This window comes from Arachis duranensis, chromosome 5, assembly GCF_000817695.3.
Source record: "Arachis duranensis cultivar V14167 chromosome 5, aradu.V14167.gnm2.J7QH, whole genome shotgun sequence".
NCBI lineage: Eukaryota > Viridiplantae > Streptophyta > Magnoliopsida > Fabales > Fabaceae > Arachis > Arachis duranensis.
The window spans coordinates 93399617-93401015 of record NC_029776.3 but is presented as its reverse complement, the minus strand read 5'-3'; the positions used below and the strand labels follow the sequence as shown (position 1 = coordinate 93401015).

The 1399-nt window shown below is 32.0% G+C and overlaps 1 protein-coding gene across 1 annotated transcript in view; it reads left to right on the top strand.

Moving 5' to 3' along the window:
* The first annotated feature begins 533 nt into the window (after positions 1-533).
* LOC107490675 (eukaryotic peptide chain release factor GTP-binding subunit) overlaps positions 534-1399 on the top strand; it is a 7115-nt gene continuing 6249 nt past the window's right edge. The window contains 2 exon segments of the mRNA XM_016111474.3: positions 534-687; positions 1276-1317. Coding sequence (XP_015966960.1) covers positions 684-687; positions 1276-1317 — 46 coding nt within the window. The 5' untranslated portion in view covers positions 534-683.

Genomic DNA, 1399 nt, shown 5'->3' with positions numbered 1-1399 from the left:
TTGCTGCAGATCAGATCGATAACTTTATCCGACCGAATTAGATCGAATTGAATACCCGCAGATAAGATGCATGTTACCATCTTTGTTCCAGAGTGTTTTTCCCATAATCACATTTTTGTGTATGACCAAATAAATGTATAAATGAAGGTTTGATAAAACTTTTCGAAGAGGTGCTTGTACTTTTTAAAAGTTCAAACTTTTCATTTTATGTTTGGTAAATTAAAAAGATTATGTGTTTATACTTGCAGCTTTTAAAAGATCAGAGTACTTTTGAAAGCACTAAAATAGAATTTTTTAAAGTTAGCTTGTGGTTTTCAAAATTTAAAAGTGTAATATAACCTCATATGTTAACTGATTTTCAAATATAAATATTACAACTTTTAAAAAATTATTTTTTTAAAAATTAACTTATATAATCTACTTTTAAAAAATAAAAGTTTTACCAAACTAAACCGAAACTTGAGTCGGTTCGACCAATTTTGGGTTCTGGACAAGCCGAACCCCTTTGAAACACAAGTGATTGATGCACGCTGAGTGAGGTTATTCCAATCCAAACACACACTCACTCAGTTGTATTTTCACTTTCACACAACGCGCCGCCTTCCTCTTTCACCTGCGAGCTTCCCCAAACCCTCTCCAACCCTTGTTTCTCTTCACTTTCTCGCTCTCTCTTTTCTTCATCAATGGGTACGTCTTTACAATTCACCTCCTATACATGTTTCTCATTCTCTCCAATTCTTCATTTTATTATGCTTCGGATCCTCCAATCCGTCTTTTTTTCTCTGTTTTTCGATTTGAGAATTATGATCTGTGCGGCGTCATTGTTCAATCCATATAATAGAAATATGCTCACTTTGAGTTATGGATTCCTTCAATTTTTTCTTTTTGTGTTTTAATTTTTAATTTATTATTATTATTTTTGCCATTGTGCTCTTTTAGAATTGCTTTAGAGATGCGTTGGTTTAGCTTAATTTGTATTTAAAATAAAAATAAATGGCAGTTTTAGCTTTAAAAGTTAGCAAAAACAAAACCTACATTGATTTGTGATTACATTGAGACTGGGGTTGTGAGGTTCCAATTTGTAGTCTTGCATTGTGCCTTTAGTAATTTTGACTTAGACGGTGAAGTAGTAGTCTGTAGTTTGTTTCGACGGTAATAAAAATTGAATGTTTTTCCTGAACTAAGCCAAAGCAATTGTAGTATTTCATTTTTTTTCCTTTAAAGAAAATCGGACAGTTGATGTTAATGCTCATGTGAATTTTGTTTGAATGCTAGATATCGAGGAGGACATTCGTTCTTTACAGCTTGATTCTGCGGGTAACTAAATATCCTTGCAATCTTTTCAATTTCTGTTAATGGTTTTCAACTATACAAGAGTGTTTTAGTTCTTCTTTTTTAT